The sequence below is a fragment of the Falco naumanni genome, chromosome 8 (assembly GCF_017639655.2).
Source record: "Falco naumanni isolate bFalNau1 chromosome 8, bFalNau1.pat, whole genome shotgun sequence".
NCBI lineage: Eukaryota > Metazoa > Chordata > Aves > Falconiformes > Falconidae > Falco > Falco naumanni.
In genome coordinates this window covers 45,122,990-45,140,052 of record NC_054061.1, presented here as the reverse complement: position 1 = coordinate 45,140,052, position 17,063 = coordinate 45,122,990, and the positions used below count along the sequence as shown (strand labels likewise).

Here is a 17,063-nt window from a genome sequence, read left to right as displayed (position 1 = left end):
AGGTGACAGTGGTCTGGGCATCAGTATTATTGGAATGGGAGTTGGTGCTGATCAGGGACTGGAAAAACTAGGTATTTTTGTAAAAACAATAACAGATGGTGGAGCTGCTCAGAGAGATGGACGGTGAGTTTTTCATTGAATTGAATTTGCTTTTCACAAATTTCTAACTGAGCCAAATTCTTTTCATTGAATATGCTAAATAAAAAGTACAAAAGCTGAATGCAGTGAATAAATATTACATTACTGCTTTATGTTAATTTTTCATGAAACAGGATTTTATTTAATATAGGACATTTTTTCAAAATAAGCATACAGCATATATGAGAAAAGCTTAGAATATGCCCATGTGTGAAAGTGCCACAAAATCATGGTGACACCCCAGGACGCCAATCACTGCAAATAGTATACAAAATACTAAGGCAAATACTGTGTAAATTTTATTTGGTGATCTGCGTAGTAACAGAGCAAGAGGAGGTTGTTTCTAAGCAATTATTTCTTGGGACTCAGAATTTCTCTTTATAAATTGTAGTGAGTTTTAAGTGATACTTCCTGTGTCAAAAATCTGTCAAGCCAAAGTGTCTTTGTTGACCAGATAGTTAAGCATTTATTTGTTTTGCAGAATTCAAGTAAATGATCAGATTGTTGAGGTTGATGGCATAAGTCTAGTGGGAGTTACTCAGTTCTTTGCAGCCACTGTATTAAAAAACACCAAAGGAACAGTGAGGTATGTATGTCCTCTACAAAATAATACTTTAACAACATCTTTGTGAAACTTCCATATTATGGTTTTGTATTCTCCATTAATGAAAAAAGACAAAAATAAAGGCAACAGGATGGTAAACTGAATTTCTTAAGAATATCTTGAGCTTTTTGCTGCAGGGTAATTTCTTTTTCTTCTGTAGGTTTCTAATTGGGAGAGAGAAGCCAGGGACTCAGAGTGAAGTAGCCCGCCTCATTAGTGAGACTTTAGAGCAAGAGAGATGTCTGTATGAGCAGCACTATGGTCATGATGATACAGAGCAGGTAAAACGTCATACATACTTAAATATTTTTAAAATAATGTGATTACCATTACATGTAATAACTTCTGCAAATGGAATAAATGTGTTTTGAATCAAATGGAAGCAAAAAAAGGGTAAAAAGGGCAGCTTGCTAAAAAGAGAAAATGAAAACTTCATACACTACTGTACTCTTATCAAGGCACATGATTATCACTACTACTATACTTCCAATTTATCAATAATCCAAAAGACATTTAAAATTATCGGCTGTGCATGATTGTTTTGTATATGGCTTACTTGGCTCTCTTTTGTGTAACTTTGATGACAGTGTTTGCAAGTCATCTTTGAAACTTAGTGTAGGTATGAGAAACTAAAAAGGAGTAGTAAGTGGTGGACAAGTTTTGCAACAGTTTGGATTCCTTGATTATGTGCTTTTGTTATTACTGCTACCATAATGCAAAGTATGTGTGTTACAGAAAGTCATTATTTTCCCATCTTGTCAGGATGATGACTATGATGATGATGATGATACATATGAGTCGCATTTACATGGAAAATCTGTAGAAGTTTTTGATCTTCCTGAAAATGAAGATATTGGTTTACCATTGGATATGGATTCAGCACAATCTCTTCTTAAATTTAAAGAGGTATGATAGCAGTCTCTTAAATATTCTTTGTGGTGCACTAGGGAGCATCTGAACCTTATAAGATTGAAATATAATCTCCTTCATGTCCCCCTCACTGTGGTTTTGGGTTTGTTTTCCCAGCATCGCCAATGAATATATCTGGTAAATGTCCCTTGAATTGTAGGTCGCCTTTAATTTTCTGATCCCAGCCTCCCTGTGCATATTTATGATATCTGGCCCTTTGATTTAAATTAAATTAAAAAAAAAGGCCTTGACATTAGAACCCAACACCACCTCCCTCCTTGTGATGTCTGAACATTGCGTTAAATAGATGTGATGCTTCTCTTCATTGTCTTTGGCCCATTGGACTTTGCATTTATTTGTTGCATAGTAGAATGGCTTTAGCTGGGAGGGGCAGCATGGGAGAACAGGTATGCCCATTCTGAATGGTCTTGAGTGTTGTGGTTAGATCTTCTTCAGGAAGACAAGAAAAACACATCTAATCTTCTACTCTGTTTCTTGCCCTGAGGTCTTCTGGAAAATGTCTGTGTATATAAAAGCACTTGATCTGTAGATAGGCAAGTTTTTGGCTTGGAGGTTTTTTTTCAGGTGGTCCCTTCTGGGGTTTGTTATGGTGTACGTCTTGGAAGTAATGAATTCGTAAACCCAATAGGCCGTTCCAGACTGTGAATCCCAAATTAATATAATTGGAAAATCTGGTTCCCTTTCCCCAAGGTTTTTTATGAAGTAACAGTTTGCTTTATACAGGTCTGTGGAATTTAGTCAGGGATTTAAGTGGTGCAGTCTTTGGCCTTTAGGGGTCTGGGCAGCTTTGGTAGATTTAAGTCCCTGTTAGTTTCACTCTGGAGGAGAGAAATACACTGCAAAGAAACTGTTTCATCAGATGCCATTTGTGCATACATCAGCTTATTTTTGTAAAGGATCAGTATTCTGTGGACCTCCTTAAGTTTGCTCTCTTGATAACACTGATGATGTCATTGAGAAAGTTGAAATTTCGGGCCGTTGATCACTAGAGAACATTTACAGTTTCTCTAGGTTAGGAAGCATAGCAGCAGGCTACAGCATCTCATAAGTGCTGTGTTTACTTGGGATACAATTAAATTCTCAGCTAGAATCATTACTATACTGTTATTAACATAATCTAAACAAAGGGTAGTAATGAATTCATTTGTTTTAATGTGTTTGGTGCACTATGCCTTGCCAAAAAAAAAAAAATAATAATCCCCCTGGGGTTGCAGATGGAAAGTGAGATACAAGAAATAACTATAATTGTCAAAAATTGTGCTTTTGCACTCATGTTCTGTTTTCTTAATATATGGTAACGATTATCTTTGCATTTGACTAGGATATAGCTTTTATGCATTTCTAATAATCCTCTGAAAATATATGGTGTAAACTACAAGGCTTAATTTTAAAACAAAGCCAGTACATTTATTTGTATGTTCCAATAAGTAAAAATATTTAGCACTGTTAAATTTTTACTTGATTCTGTGTACCAGTTGTCATCGTAAGTGCATTGCTGTCTTTTCATGTTCGTGACATGTTGAAATATTGTTTTAACCTACTCACTTTTCTGAATGCATAGACAACAATGTGGGATTTTTAACTATAGGTGGTTGTGTACTGATTTTTGTAACAGAGTACTGTGGAACTTTTGGGGGGGTTAATTTGAATTCAGCTTTTTTTAAAAAAGCTCATGATCAGTTCTTCTGTAATTGACAAATAATTAAGTTGACTATGCTACTGTAAAAATGTTTTGAGGAAGAAGGGAATCATGGACAAATAATTCAAACTACTGTTTCAAGTGACATTTTGTGAATGTTCATACAATTTTTTGTTTCAGCTGCAATTAAAGCATGCAGTAACAATAGCTGAAGTGAATCAACTGAAGGAGAAAGTAAGTTTTCAAAGAATCTTATAATTTGGTGATGTGGGTTTTGTTTGGGGTTTTTCGTTATTTTTTTTGTTTCTAACTATGAATTTTACCAAGAATAGGCAGAATGCAGAAGGCATCAATCTGATTTAGGCCTCAGGCTCTATGTACTCTGTGCTATGCTAGACAGGCATCTCTGAACTGAAGAGCTGTGCTCAAATTAAACAAACAAACAAAAAACCCCACCACAGAACAAATAAAGCCCCAACCCCAAAATCCCCCCTGTGCCATTATAAAATGAATGCTTCAATATTACTGCTTAGAGTAGAAGTGAATATAGCGGAGTATTGTATGAAACAAGCTCCTGAACAAATAAGAGAACATTTTCAGCAGATAGAACTTGTCTTACTTGAATGTAGATTTAGCCCTTACAGACAATGGTTTGTGGTTGAATTTCTGTTAGCAGAAAGTTATTTCTGTTACCTTGTTTCCCCTCTTTCTCTCCTCAAATTTCTGACCTGCTTTGGGGAGAGCGTGATTTCCAGTTGGGGGTTTTGTTATTTTGTTTTGGGGGTTTTTTGTTGGTTTTTTTTTTTAATTGTTCAACACTTCTATTTTCTCTGAGAAAGGATTTCTTGTTCTTTTTGCTGCTTTTTTCCACTGATGGAGATCTGTGCATGGCCTTTTTCTGGAAATATTTGTTGTAGGTGAGCAGCTTCTTCTATTCCATTGCCCTTCTGTGTTGCCTTGCTGAGAAATGTGTACCCTAGGCCATGTTGCAGCGGATTGCTGGAGGCAGGTAGCAAGTGGTGAGGAGATAGTGCTTCAGACTGCAGTAATCTTGAATAACAGTATCTGTTGGGGTTTATTCTTGCACTCTGCAAATGTTCAGAGCCTCAGGTGTAGAGAGGCAAGGCAGCCAACATGTTCTTATGATAGCTTTGTTTTTGGTCTCTGACAGTGCCCCTCCTCCTTGCAGTATTCTTGAAATTTGGCCCAACTGGATTGCTAAAAAAAAAAATATGTTCAAAATGTTGGTGTCCCATCTTGGTGCCCCATTTACAATTCAAGAAATTCTTGGTCCTTTCAACGTCTCTGTTCCATCAGCAGATGATGTTAACTGGCTTCAAAAGCAGTGATTTCCTCAGTGTAAATGGTGTCCCCAAAGAAGGAGACGTGGACAAACTAAGTGGTATTCTGCCTTCTTGCTCCTCCAAGGCCTGGAGAACTTCATATGTTAACATTCCCTTTTATAATGTGGCTGCTGTCAAACTGAAGGGGCCCCATCCCTTTCTTCTGTTGAGGGAATGTTTGGCATTTTTATACATTAGCCCCAGAAGAGCAAACCATAGGTACGTCATAATTTATTAGAAAGACCAGTGCCTTATAAAGTAGCAGGGGAAGATCAACTCATTAGCTTTATTCAAAAAGCTATTGGTAACATAGTGGTAGGACACTGAGCTTGTCTTATACAGGTTAAGATTCTGTATCTCTGGTTGCTTTTGAAGGTAAACAAAATAGGTCCCTCCAGAGGTATTAAGATCTTGAACAAGTCAACATAAGCTAACAATAAAGGTCTTACTCATTTTATCTCTTTAAAAAGAAGTAGTACAAATGAGGAAGTAGTAAAAGACTCTTAGGTTTGAGTTCTAAACCTGCTTGGACTATCAAGGGTTCAAAGAGTTGATAAGATTTCTTTAAAAGTTTGGTGTCTTGTTTTAATATTACTGATAAGTATTTAATTGTTATGAGCTATTCTTTACTTAAACATGTATAAACAGCTGGGTTGTATTTCATCTTTTAGTTTAATTGCTTAAGTATTAATCTTTTCAGTTAAAAATCGTTGAAGCAGAAAAAAATGAATGGAAACTGAGTCGAGCCCAACTTCAGCAAAACTTAGATGAAAGCAAAGAGAAAATTAAAAAGTTAGAGATGTACTGGTTAGAGGCACAGAGTTTATGCAAAACAGTAAACGAGCGTCTTAAAGAAACTCAAGAACAATGTGATGCCCTTGAAAAGAAATACAACAAGGCCAAGAAATTGCTTAAAGATTACCAACAAAAGTAAGTACGCCAAAGTACCAGGTCTGTATTTCTTGCTTGTATGTTTTGTACATTATGGGGAAAACTGACAACAGTACCTAGGGTTAGGATTTGCTTAACACCCTTTTTTCGTTTGTCAGAGCTTAGGGAAGCAGTGGGCTATACATGCTGAATTCTTCCATACCGTAAGTGACCAGCTTCTGGAAAGGTTCTTCAAAAATTTTGCTGCTGCTTTTGTTTCTAAGCTTAGGAAAAATATCTAATATTTCAATAACAAATTTTAAAAATAATTCAGTTAAGAAACTGTAATGCATCTATACTTTCAGAATGTCTGCTTGCAGTTTGGCAATGTTGCTGTTTGTGAAAAACCCACTTAACAGACTTAAATGTTCCAGATAGGGTAGGCATCAAAGGATATATAATGAGCCAGATACACTGAGTTAGGAGTTATATCTTTTAGGGGTAGTAAAAGGAATTCTGAGAAAAATTGGAGTTTGGGATATGTATCTAGCCCATCAAAATGTCAGCACAAAACCAGTATCTTCAATCTGTTAACAGGTTTGGGTTTTTGGTAGGGGTAATGCTGCTTATTAGATATACTTGTGTAAGACTTGTACACTGGTGTCATGCGATTGTGTCTGTTTGTCCTGCCTTCTTTCTTCTTGGCTAAACAAGAGATAATTGCTAAATACTTGTATAAGTGTCTTGATATTGCGAACCCAACTGTTACTTTTGATAGTTACTGTAAGTGTATACATTTCTTGTCCCCTATTTCTATTTATGCTACTTACTGTTAGACAGTTAGCATGATTTTTTGCTTTGTAGTCCACATCCAGAAATATTAGTATTCACAAGGCAATTTTGTGCTCTTTGGTGAGCTTTGTAAAGGTCTTGTTTTCCCTCTCCTCCCAAGCTTATCTGCATGGAAGTCCAGAAGTACATTAAGATGACTGCTAACACTAGTTTCCATTTCCTCACTGTTTAGCAAGTTCTCATTACTCCTTTGACTGTCCCTGAAGATTTTGCGTTTTGTGTAGATGTTGTACACATTTCTGGTCCTGTATCTGACTTGCAGGAAAAGCAGCTTCTGTTTTTGTTTCCTCCTTTTAAGTGTTTCTTGTAAAACCCAACCGTTGCAGTTTCTGTGGGATGAACCAAGCAGAAACTTGAAATGCAATTTACTTTCCTACAAAGAGTTTTACCATAGCTTTTGGAAGGAGAATACTGTTCGTGCATGTATCTTTGTGGAAGAGAGTTAGATGTAATGACTGGTGTTGTGTGTATGTCTCATGCTTTTCAGCTCAGAGTAAAATATAGTATCATATGTATTTCTTTTTGAGGACCATAGAAGCATAAAAATACATAGGTTGTTTTGTGATGTTACAAGATTAATGAATCAATTATACCTTACAGACTGATATTTTTTTGATGTTTACTAACAGAATGCTTTTTACTAAATGTAACTGCATATTTCTATTCTATGTGATTTTCTACATTTCTATATATTACTGTTTCATATATACAAATATATTTCACCAGAGAAATAGAATTCATGAAAAAAGAGGAGAATCATTCGAGGCTGCTTGAAGAGAGAGACCAGGAATATGCAGGACAGCTGAAAATACATCAGGAAAAAGTAAAGTAGTGTTATATTTTTGAAATAAACTCCTGCATTCTTGGAGAGTTGTATCTCAATTCTGAATTTTAATTCTTGCAGATTTCAGAGCTTGAAAGTAAATTAAAAGTATATGAGAGAATGCCATATATGTTTGGAGGTGGCAGTTTATTGGAAGATGGTTATCAAAGCCCAGGCCAATATAATGAACAGTCAAAGATAAGAGAAGAAAATGAGAAAGAAACTGAATCAACAGAAGAAAGACTAAATTCTTCAGATATGTTGATTTCTGGTAAGTAGGTTGTAGGATTTTTGATTTGCATTTAACAAGAATTAGGAGGAGTTATGTGTAGTAGCTTTTTCACTGTTAGAAGTAGTTAAGTGTTTGCTGTTTCCTGCTGACTGGGTAAATGTTTGACCTGAGCCAGTGTAGATTTTTTTGTTCAGGTCCCTGCATGTTTTCAGTATTGTAGTGTATCTCTGAAGTGCTGTAGGGAAGAAGTAGTAAATGGAGAGACATCCATCCTCACTGTTCCTCAGATTATTTAATAATGAAAACGATAATGTTAGTGGGACCAAAACACTGAGATACGTCAGACACCAAAGCTTGCTATGATTTTTTTTATTTGTCTTGTGATTTTGTGCCCAGATACAAAATATCAGATGGTGTTTCAGTTAAGAAGCATACTCTAAATAAAGTTTTGGTAGATGTTTATGTATTTCGTAAAAAGTTTCTATCTTAAAGAACAAATATAGGGCACAAATTCTTATCTATTTGAGAAAAAAACTCAGTTTTCAAGCCATAATACAATTATATCCTGATGGATTTTTTTTTTTTAATTGAATAAATCGGGTAGAAATTAGAAATTGCTGTCACAGTATGTTAAAATATTGTTGTATTATATAAACCTGTATTTTTCATATAGTAATGATTAACAGGTAGAATAATTCTGATTTAACTTCTGAATATTCTTCTAGACCTTGCATATCGAGCTTTTTTTATTTAAAAGTACATACTTGTTGCAGATTTTGATGCTTTTGTTGGGGATACTCCCAGATTAGACACCAGTGCCCACAAAGCAAAAGCTCAGCTTGCTTTGAAAGTAAAACGCCAGCCACCTTCTCGATCGAAGCTGAAAGAATCTCTTGGAGCTGGACAACAGACTGCAAATCTACAGGTACTGATATTGGTAGATAATTACACATTCAGGAGCCTGAATGTATGTTCAGTTTTATCTGTGTTTGCAATTGCAATTGTTGTCCATGCTTCGTTCAGACTGTGCCAAAGCATCATATTTTTATGCTGTATCAAGTGAAAAAAAGTGTTCGGGTTCATACCACATATGTGACCTCTGACATGTTCTTTGTGGCACAGTTTATCTGAAGTTAGCAAAATAGTATGCAAGCTTGTTGTATTCTACTTGCTGAAAGATTTTGATATGGTGACAGTGGTATGTTGTAAAATGTGCTTACCTATCTTAGAATTCCTTAATCTGAAACAAGTTACCATATTTCTTCAAAGACTAAACGCTTCTGAAATGCTTCATTATTCCATAAATAATCATTTAAGTCCACGAAAAGTATACCAGTAAAATGTTCTAGCATATTTCTGGAAAACAGTTGAAGAATTGAGGTGTATGTAGTTCGGTATGTGGGAGAACCTGTCACAGAGGGAGAAGATTGAACTACTTCAGTCAGACTGAATTGCATTGAATTGGAATGGCTAAGATGTACCAGAAGGTTTCTGACTTGGCTAGAGAAAGATGATTTGGGATGTGCAGAAAGATCTGTATAGGTGTGGATAAAGGAAAGCCTGTAAAATCAGCTTCATGTGATTTAGGTGGTGTCTACATGTGGTTAAGTTAAAATTTTCTAAACTGAGGAAGTTTGTGTGTAGCATAGCATATTCTTATATCCTGGTAAAAGATCAGATAGTAAATTATTTTATGTCATGTTTATCATAAAATAACTTTTGACTTTGTTGAAGGATGAGGATTCAGAAGATACTGTTCTCAACAGAGAACTTTCCACTGTGTACCTAACCAAGGCCTTAGAAACAAGTGAAAAATTAACTTTCCCACGCCTGGATGACATAGATCGGAAGAGTGAAAAGCCTGAACAAACAGAAAACACAGAAAGTCCTCTAGAGTCAAGTCCTTCTGCTTCCACGCACTCTTCTCCAGTACACAAACCAAACAACGAAAATAGCACAACCACTAGTCGTTCACCTCCTCCCGAAGAGATGGCTCCAAATTCTCCTCAAGGGTATCCCAAGAATGTTAAGCAAAGAGAAACAAAAGGAAAAGGGGCCAAGGGTAAGACTTAAGGGTGTATTACTATTTTAATCCTTCAGGGTTGAAGTATTAAGAGATTTTAGATATAAATGAATATTGAACAATAAACTTACTTAGAGGGAAAATTAATTGACTACAAACTAGTTTCCTGTTCTAAAACCACTTGTTAACTCTTAAAAAAAGTATGCAAGTTCATTGTATTCTATTTTTACTTACTGAAAGATTTTGGTACAACAGTAGTATGTTCTAGAAATACTTACCTATCTTTTAATTCCTTCCTTTGCAACAAGTTAGTTCTCAGATTTCTACAAAATCTCAACATTTCTAAATTAATTTATAGTGCCAAGAATCTAAAAGGTGCCTGCAGAATAAATGCTGTTTCAATTAAGCAGTTGTGGGAAGGAATCGGTCCAAGTCAGTTTGGTAAAAGCTCAGACCTGTGAATCAGTCTGAATGGTTGCCTTGGCGCAAGCTAGAGGGGAGCTGAGTTATTGACTGTGGATAATCAGCAAAGGTCCTAACACATTTCTGTAAAACACTAGCCTCATATGTAGCAATGTATCGGAGAGTAAGTTTCACTGATTTCCTGATTCGCAGAATAATTCATTGTTGGCTTTGAGCTGCCAGAACTTATCCAGGTGTTCAAACAAGATACAGATTCTGAATGTTATGGGAATTACTGCATTATTTATTAGGCTTAGGGTATTTCTCACTAAGAAAAGGTTAAAGGTTTTATAATCAGCCTAGTCACTACTAATCATTATTTGCTAAAATATTTGGCTTTTTTTTCTTACGAATAACAGAAAAGGGATCATATAAAATATTTCAAATGCTTTATAATTCCTTTAGTCACCTAGCACAATATATAAAGGCAGATTATACTTGCTGTCTTTTCTGTACAGCCTGGACAAAACCTTTCTTTCAATACCCTGAAAACAGAAGTCGTTATATACTGTTCTCATTCTATTTGTTTGTTTTAAAAAATCTTATCAAAACAAGTACCTAATATACAAGTGATACTGCTTTCTTTTCTACAATTTTTTTGTGGTGGTTGAAGCATTGCGAACATTTTCTTAGAATTGGCAATCACTGAAAGAGCTAATTAATGCAGTACATCAAAAATGAGGATTAGTATTGAAAGCTCGCGCTTTGTATGCAGAATGACACTAAGTGCTACTTTCTGCTAGATTATTGCTTTCTAACTGTATCAAAATGTCTACCTGTTATTCCACTGAAATAATCCTTTCTATTACCTTTCCATCCATCGTATCAGTCTGTGATTTAACCTATTGTACTGTGTTTTAGGAATTACCTCTTTTCTGAAAATATTACCTCTGGAGAGAAAGGTGGAAACAAACGTCAATATTAAAATTAATTCTTCCGGGTTTATGCTTAAGCTGACAGGAAAAATAACCTGTTTGGCTAGTAGTTATAATTTATTGGATGTTACGTGTTTAGAAAGAGTCGTTAACTAATTAGATAACAGAGATAACCATTATATGTTTCAGGAAGGATTATTAGCTGATGTGGGTGGTGGGGAGTTGTCCTGAGTTTTGCATAGAAAACGTGATTTCTGGGTTTTACCATCCTTGAAGGCATCTGTGTACATAAGTTCATGTCATGAGTTGTCTTGAAGGCAGAGCTTAAAACCTGCTTTGTCTCACAAAAATCAGGCTGCGTCTCTTTCATAGGCAGCTTAGCTGTGAAACACCTGATTTGCAATACGAAAAGTATTTCAATTATTAAAAAAAAAAAATCTAGTAGCCTGAGAATTTAAAAGGAATTACATTCAGGAGTTGCAGTAATCTGTCACAATCCATTAGGAAGAGGTAGTGTGATGCTTAAGTCTGTCACTTAATTTCACTTAACTGAGCAGTTTGCATTGAACATACTTCCTCTGGTGAAAAGTAGGATCCTAGCACATTGTAATACTATTTTGAAAATACAACAGTCTTGGAGGAGCTTCAGAGTCTCAATTATTTCTTTAGAATAGTCACAGTTGATACACTGTTCCCAAGAAACTCAGCTTGTTAGGATCTGTCTGCTCTCCAGGTACTGGCTATCATGTTGGTTAGGTGCACTCTCTGGAGCTAGCAGCTTGCGTACGTAGCTTGTGTTCCACGTAGGTAGCCTGGACTAGCTACTGAACCAGAAAAAATGCAAAAGGAGCATCTTACTTCAAGCATAATAAAGAACGATTAAATGCTGTATTTAACTGTTGCTTTAAAACTGAGTTTCATTCATGCATCTTATACTAGTTATCTAGTTAGTGTATTTTGAAGTTGACACTTTGCAAAAGAAAGGTAGAAAGAGGTACTTTTTTCTAAAGCTGTCTTAAACTATCCTTTGGTTGTATTTCCCTAAAGCAAAATACTGTGGTAAGCTTTAGGTTTCTGTAGACAGTATAGAATTCCTGGTTATCAAAAGCAGTATTTTTGAGCAGTCATAAGCAACTGTTGCTTATGTGTTGCCATTTCTCAATGGCACAGCACGGCCAGAATGATGGGAAGATGCCATAGAGAGTAACTTAAGCTGATATTACTGTAGTATTTTCATCTGGTATCTGCATGTGTGAATGTGAATTTTAACACTGTTACTGAGGGTTTAGTATCTTATTTACTTACAAACATCATCATAAGTACTTGAAACTTGCAAGTATTTTTAGAATAACATTCTTATTTTTCATCCCTCTGTGAAAAGCAGAAGAAAAGAAAAATGAAGACAGGACTGTAGAAACAAATGAAGGAACGTCATCAGGGAAGTCCAAAAGGAGATTTCCAGATTTTGGGTAAGAGTTTACTCGTGTTTATTTGGAAATAAATTATCTTCAGTGTTACTTCTGGGGAATATAATGTTCTCTATAAACAAAAAAATGTTGAGGAAATCAGTAATGCTACTTCATAGCAACACTATGGGGCAGAGTCTTTTTCGTCTTGCATTTGTAATGTTGCATTCATGTTTCTACCACATCTCGATTTTATTTTTCTGGGCTTTTTTTCCCCTCAAAGAATTTCTTGGGGTTCTTCAGTTTTTATCTGAACACACATTTTCTCTATGAATTATATTGCAAATCTGTAAGTAGTTTTATGCCAAAATATTGTTGGAGCCTAGGCTCTAATGTTATGTCCTGCTGTTGTTATAGTCTAAAATAGATACCTGTCTTGCCTTAATTTCTTCTACAGTAGAGGTGTTGTTACAGAAGGTTTGGCTATAGTAGCTGCTTACTGAACTGTTCCTTGTAGACAGGCAGCAGTGACGAATGGATTTCTGAATTTCATTTAGAAGACAAGATTGCAAGCAGAGATTAAAAAAAAAAGTGCAGGCTGCATATTGTCTGGAAATGCAGTGTGGCACCTGAACTCTGGAGATTTCAGAGAAGAGTTGCTACATTTTGCAATAAGGCTTGCTCCTTTGGAGCTACGTGTAAAACTTGTTGAAGCAAGCTAACATCAAAGACTCAGATTGGTACTGCAACAAATAAATCATAATACGTAATGTAAAAATGATAACTTATTTCACACACAAAGAATGTAGGTAGTGACTTAGTTCAAGTCACTCTGCATTGCATATGGACAGCTATATGGCAGTAAAACTCTGTTCTTCCTCTTGGTTGTACACTATATGCTAAGTTTCTTTGGGCATTTTCTGTGTTTATTTTGATTACATGTGGTCTTTGAAAGCTACTTTCATAATTCTGTCATGGTTCTTTAATAAAATATGAATGACAGTACTTCTTTAATTGCATGCATAATCTGCAAAATCTTGCTCTGTCTAACAACATAAATGTGGCTTTTTGTAACTGTTAAAATCAATGTAAACACTAGCATGCTGAATAAAAAAAAGTTGCACTGTGTAAACAAATGCTTTATGAAAACTGTGTTTTCATTTCAGTGGATTACGGAAATCTGGAGGCAAGGGCAAGAAACAAGAAAAAGAAAATCTAAGAGGTTCTCTGGATAGCAGGTAGTTGTTTTGTTTGTTTAATACGTACATGCTGCGTTCCTAAAATTTTTAACAGGTTCTTTAAAACTATCATTACTATTTGACCTTAAAGTACATTCAAGTATAACAGTGGCAAAATTCTGTGATGTTTAATATAATGATGTGGAGACGAGCTTCTAATCTCATGAAATAAGAATAGATAGAATAGTATAGAGGAAACAGTAAAGCAGGATTACGTTTTGAAGTGGCTCATAAAATTAACACATTGTACCCTATCTTAAATATAAAAACTGTATTTTGCTTAGGAATGTTGAGTAAATTAGCAAATTATTTGAAATTATTAAATTGTTTGGTGAAATACTGCAAAAGCTCTTAAATTTGTGTTATTCAATAACTCAGATTATTTTGCATGGATACTTAAAGGCAAGTATCAGTTTACATTTTAAATATTTTGCTGTGAAATGGGTAAAAATGAGTGGTGTGTGTTTTGAGTTTGTTGGTTTTTGGGGGTGAGGTGGGTGGTTTTGCTGTTGTTTAAAAACAATTTAACCTACTTATTTCAGAGGTTCCCGAGAACTGTTGGATGACTCTGGCAACAATCTATCTGCATCAGATTCAGATTCCCCTGTTCCTACTTGTATGCCTTTCTCTTGGTTTGGAGACAGCCACAAAGAGCCTCAGATTTCTAGCAGCAGCCTGCATATTACTCAGAGCGGGCAGGACAGTGGTGAACATGGTCAAGAGAAGAACAGAAGCAAGGTAAAGATGATTAATTTGTGCTCTGAATATTTAAGCATTGCATCTTGATAAAGTAAAAACATCAGTACTTGGTATATGGAAGCTTGATCACTTAGTCCTTGACCACATTGCCTCTTACAAATGTTGCTGCAGAAGTTTGACGCTTCACAGCCCTCACAAGCAGAAACTGTGTGAGTGTTCCCGTTCCCTCCTGTTCAGTTGAAGTATCAGTGGAGGCTATGCAGGCTAGAGTAGAATCTAAGGAACAATCACAGGGTATGTTTTTTCACGGGTTTATAATGCTGAAAGTAACGCCAGCCTTAGGACAGTAAAAAAAGTAAAAAGTAAAAACAGTAAAAGGCAGATCTGTTTCCCTGTCTAATACAGTCTCACACTTGGAGGAAGGAGTACATAAATAGAGGTCAGCTCCCCAGGCAGCTGGCCAACTAGTTCTTACCATACTGGTATGTAGGGGTTCAGTACCGGGGAGGTGGATGAAGATAGCATCCTGGTTTTCATTAATGAATTTAATATTGAAAGCCAAGAGACACATCTGTAGAACACACTCTCTTCTAGGAAACTGCTTCCGAGTAACTAATAATATTCTAATAATTTAAAGCCTTTTAACTAGATCTTAAGAGTAAGGCTACACAGTTCGGTCTATAACAATAAAACTACTATCTTTACAGTTCAAACTATTTGAAAGAAATGGCTATAAAAAGTACGAAGCTTAATGTGAGTGCTGTCTAAATATTTTGTTAAAATCTATTTCAATGTAAGACTGTTATTAACATCTTATTAACTTACCTTCATTTTTTTATTTCCTTTGGATTTTGTCAGATTCAAAATTGTAGCTATTTGAGTAACCTCTTAAGTTTGATTTGTTCTTGAGTTTCATACTTCTTTTCACTTCAGTTGTCTAAAATACCCTTTCACTTTTACCTTTTCCTCTATGTTATTAGAAATGAGTTACGAATCAAGGAGAGAAACTCGCTGGGTAGTAGTCCATGAAGTCACTGTCATCTTGCATAGATTACAGAAAACAAGTTGGCTTTCCATGTTTCTAGATGCTGATTGCACTAAAATGCTGTTATAATATTTTTATTTTTTTTACAACTACCTTCTGTTTTCTTAGTGTCCCTGTGACAGGGATAAGCTGTTTGCATACATAGGTCATAAAAAATACAGAGAGTGGTTTTAGAACCATAAAATACCCTACTATTAACACAGGAATTTGAGTAGGAACTTTTTAATCTCTGAAGTAGAGCAACACTTCACAGAATACTGTCCAGTATGTGTTAGTCTCATGTATTTACAGCTTCTGCACTGTTTACTTCTGTTGAAGCATGAAGCCCAAAAGATGTTTCTGTAAATAACCTGAGGATGTTGGAACTGCAAGATCCATGTTGAAGGGGATATGCTTACACTTTGATACATTTTTTTTATTAAATAGGAGTGCATGGTTGATCTCTTTAGTAGGCTGTAGCAAAACTATCTAGACGTGTTTTCTGTATAGATAAACATTCAGTGGTTTAGCTTTCAAAAGTCATTGGTTCAGAAGAACCCATTCATTCCTCCTTTCTGTCTGTCTCAAATAATTTTTCTGAGTGTAGTAGAAGTCCCACTGCTGCATTACTACTATAAGGACCCATAATACGCTGAAGCACCCCTTAACGTGCTTATATAGACACTTCTTTTGGCAGTCAAAAAGGTATAGATCTTAGCAGATCAGGTGTTCTCTTCCTTTCCACATTGCCCTGAAATAATAGCTTTTTCTTCTCATTGCTGTATACTTTATTGAAGTTGGTTATCACTTTAACCTTCCTGCTGGTTTCCTGCCTGCTGTTTTTGTTTCCTTCTCATGCTCCAGTATGTAATTGCTGCTTGCTGTTCTTTTCCTTAGTGCCAGTTGCAAACCAGCAGCTGGAAGAATATACAAGTCTTCAGCTATATTTCTGCTTTGTGAAATGGTAGAAAGCTGACCCTGTTAAAGAACAGATTCTTAGACATTAATTGATCCCAAAATCATACTCAGCCTCTCTGAAGTCAGGCTGGTTTTACTTTGCAACTTTGGGGTCAGGATCTTCTATAAAGATGGTAACATGACAGTAGCTACTGCTTGGAACGACTGATCGTTGCAGATCTTAACTTGCAGTTGATCAGTAAGTTTGCACTACAGTAACAAGGTTTTGGCTGGTAAACCTTGCTGTGAAAAGACATTAAAATTGAGAAAGAAATGTGCTTGACCACTCAGCAAGGAGTCTTCTTACTAAAACAACATAACAGCAGAGACAAAACCATCTTCCCAGAATTTAAGAGAATACTGCTTTTTGTTGATACTAATTCTATAGCATTTTTTGTTTTTATGTTAGTCGTATCCCATATGATCAGGTGAAAGCCCTTCTTGAAGAGCAAGTAAAAGTAGGAACCTTAAAAATCTTTGTCACATAAGAGTCTCTGTTGTACTGAGTCTTTCACATTGTGTATAATTTCTGTAGTTGTGTTTTTAATATTGATGGTGTAAGGATTGTAATTATATTTTAACTGTTTTCTGTTTATGCAAAATTTGCCTCTTAAAATTACTGACCTGGAAGGATTTTGTTTTCTTAAAACTGAAGTTAGTCTTAAACTTACAATTTGGCAAAGTAATGAATCAACTTGTTGTTGCTTGTGAAAACTAGAAACACAAGATATCAAATCCTGTGATCCAAGTGTTTGCAGACTGTTTAGCCTTACGAGATTACCAAATTGCAGTTCTTAAATTAGTCCCTTTACATAATCTGCCCCTTGATTTAGTCCCATTCTCTGATACAATAGAAACACATACATGCTGTTCATAGTCATTATTTTTCCAGAGTGTTATTTAGCTTCTGTAAGTTTGTATGCACTGTTTTATTTTCATTGCAAGGAA

The 17,063-nt window shown here is 35.6% G+C and overlaps 1 protein-coding gene across 8 annotated transcripts in view; it reads left to right on the top strand.

Annotated features, from left to right (window-relative positions):
- Positions 1-17,063, top strand: part of LOC121092779 (neurabin-1-like) — a 43,430-nt gene that overhangs the window by 15,334 nt on the left and 11,033 nt on the right. For 5 of the 8 annotated variants that reach the window (XM_040604315.1, XM_040604314.1, XM_040604313.1 and 2 more), the window contains 13 exons: positions 3-123; positions 620-724; positions 903-1,023; positions 1,505-1,648; positions 3,492-3,545; positions 5,355-5,584; positions 7,103-7,199; positions 7,281-7,470; positions 8,205-8,356; positions 9,166-9,493; positions 12,173-12,260; positions 13,364-13,435; positions 13,978-14,173. In XM_040604315.1, coding sequence (XP_040460249.1) covers positions 3-123; positions 620-724; positions 903-1,023; positions 1,505-1,648; positions 3,492-3,545; positions 5,355-5,584; positions 7,103-7,199; positions 7,281-7,470; positions 8,205-8,356; positions 9,166-9,493; positions 12,173-12,260; positions 13,364-13,435; positions 13,978-14,173 — 1,898 coding nt within the window. Of the gene's footprint in view, positions 1-2; positions 124-619; positions 725-902; positions 1,024-1,504; positions 1,649-3,491; positions 3,546-5,354; positions 5,585-7,102; positions 7,200-7,280; positions 7,471-8,204; positions 8,357-9,165; positions 9,494-12,172; positions 12,261-13,363; positions 13,436-13,977; positions 14,174-14,841; positions 14,902-17,063 lie in introns of those variants that run through there. The other 3 variants (XM_040604319.1, XM_040604317.1, XM_040604320.1) reach the window with 2 other exon arrangements.